Here is a 2,500-nt window from a genome sequence, read left to right as displayed (position 1 = left end):
ATATATATACATACACACCCCACTGAGTTGGTGAAGAAATCCAATATTCATACGTCAATGGTTTGGAAACGAGTTGTACTCTACAGGAGTGATTATTGCCTGCAGTGCGCCTTCCATGCGTTTCATTGCATCCTTTTGCTCTTCTCCCAGCTGCATGACAGCAATTTCTGGAAAGATTTGTCACAGCGCAAAATCGCTTAGGGGAAGCAATTTTTGCCAACATTTAAAAGTGACCCAAGTGGCTTGCGTACGCAGCACGTAAGGAACCGCTTGCCATAACAGAGGAGCAATCAGATTATGTTTGAATGCGAACGACGCGAGCTACGGCAGATTATTATTATTATTATTATCATTATTATTATTATTTATTGTTATTCATTATTATTTATTATTATTAACCATCATTAATCATCATTCATTAATTATCATTATTATTATTATTAATATTAATATTACTATTATTACTTGTTAAGCTACAACTCTAGTTGGAAAAGCAGGATACTATAAGCCCGGGGGCTCCAACAGGGGAAAATAGCCCAGTGAGGAAAGGACACAAAGAAAAATAAAATTTATATAAGATATAAAAGCTTTAATAAAACAAGAGGTAAAGAAACAAGACAGAACAGTGTGCTCGAGTGTAGCCTCAAGCAAAGATTATTTGAGGGATGTGATATAAAGTGATATGGCAAGTGATACTTTATGACATCATGGTTTGGCACTACTTGGGCTGAGCGACCTCGTGCTGTGGTTAGCTCTAATTTCGTCTCCGTCTCAGGACAAACCCTTCCAGACATCGCTAATATGCATTCCAGCAACCAGTGCAACTCCTTCTACTCTGGTTTTCTTTAGTAGGATCTAATACGATCCTTTGGTTGTGATAATTTCACAGACTTTTCCATCTCTATTTTTCTTTGAAACTTGTATTTCAAGACCAAAGATAGGTTTCTATTAACTCACAAGTACCACACTAAAACATACAAACCTCTACTCCTCAACTATTCCCCTCTCAAACGCCCAGCCAATCACAGACTCCCTCACCCAAAGACCCAGCCAATAAAAGACTCCCTCACCCAAAACCCAAGCCAACACAGACTCTCTCACCCAAAAATCAAGCCAATCACATTCCCTCTCTCAAAATCCCAGCCAATAACAGACTCCCTCACCCAAAAATCAAGCCAATTACAGACTACCTCACCCAAACATCAAGCCAATCACAGACTCCATCACCAAATATCAAGCCAATCACAGTCCCTCTCTCAAAGCCTCAGCCAAATACAGACTTCCTCACCCAAAAATCAAGCCAATCACAGTCTACCTCTCAAAACCCCAGCCAATCCCAGACTCCCTCACCCAAAACTCCAGTCAATCACAGACTCCCTCACCCAAAACTCCAGCCAATCACAGACTCCCTCACCTAAAACTCAAGCCAATCACAGACTTTCTAACCCAAAAATCAAGCCAATCACAGACTCCCTCACCCAAAACTCTAGCCAATCACAGACTTCCTCACCTAAAACTCAAGCCAATCACAGACTTTCTAACCCAAAAATCAAGCCAATCACAGTCCCTCTCTCAAACCCCCAACCAATCACACACTCTCTCACCCAAAACTCCAGCCAATCACAGACTCCCTCACCTAAAACTCAAGCCAATCACAACTTCCTCATCCAAAAATCAAGCCAATCACAGTCCCTCTCTCAGACCCCCAACCAATCACACACTCCCTCACCCAAAACTCCAGCCAATCACAGACTCCCTCACCCAAAACTCAAGCCAATCACAGACTTCCTCATCCAAAAATCAAGCCAATCACAGTCCCTCTCTCAAACCCCCAACCAATCACACACTCCCTCACCCAAATCCCCAGGCGATCACAAACTTCCTCACTCAAAACCCAAGCCAATCACAGACTCCCTCACCCAAAACCCCTGCCAATCACACACTCCCTCACCCAAACCACCAGGCAATCACAGACTCCCTCACTCAAAACCCAAGCCAATCACAGACTCCCTCACCCAAAACCCCTGCCAATCACACACTCCCTCACCCAAACCACCAGGCAATCACAGACTCCCTCACTCAAAACCCAAGCCAATCACAGACTCCCTCTCCTAAAACCCCCGCCAATCACACACTCCCTCACCCAAACCACCAGGCAATCATAGACTCCCTCACTCAAAACCCAAGCCAATCAAAGACTCCCTCACCCAAAACCCCCGCCAATCACACACTCCCTCACCCAAACCACCAGGCAATCACAAACTCCCTCACTCAAAACCCAAGCCAATCACAGACTCCCTCACCCAAAACCCCCGCCAATCACAGACTCCCTCACCCAAACCACCAGGCAATCACAAACTCCCTCACTCAAAACCCAAGCCAATCACAGACTCCCTCACCCAAAACCCCCGCCAATCACAGACTCCCTCACCCAAACAACCAGGCAATCACAAACTCCCTCACTCAAAACCCAAGCCAATCACACACTCCCTCACCCAAA

The 2,500-nt window shown here is 44.9% G+C and overlaps 2 protein-coding genes across 2 annotated transcripts in view; one reads left to right on the top strand and one right to left on the bottom strand.

Annotated features, from left to right (window-relative positions):
* LOC137630836 (class A basic helix-loop-helix protein 15-like) overlaps nucleotides 1-2,500 on the bottom strand; it is a 429,364-nt gene that overhangs the window by 277,835 nt on the left and 149,029 nt on the right. The gene's annotated exons all lie outside the window — the stretch shown is intronic.
* LOC137631362 (uncharacterized) overlaps nucleotides 1-2,500 on the top strand; it is a 47,831-nt gene that overhangs the window by 44,980 nt on the left and 351 nt on the right. Inside the window, exon 4 of the mRNA XM_068363136.1 lies at nucleotides 1,154-2,500. This exon is cut by the window's right edge and continues 351 nt beyond it. Within this exon, the coding sequence (XP_068219237.1) occupies nucleotides 1,154-2,500 (1,347 nt within the window). The remainder of the gene's footprint in view (nucleotides 1-1,153) is intronic.

This window comes from Palaemon carinicauda, chromosome 39 (assembly GCF_036898095.1).
Source record: "Palaemon carinicauda isolate YSFRI2023 chromosome 39, ASM3689809v2, whole genome shotgun sequence".
Classification (NCBI taxonomy): Eukaryota; Metazoa; Arthropoda; class Malacostraca; order Decapoda; family Palaemonidae; genus Palaemon; species Palaemon carinicauda.
The sequence above is the reverse complement of the archived record's forward strand: the minus strand, read 5'-3'. Positions and strand labels throughout refer to the sequence as shown.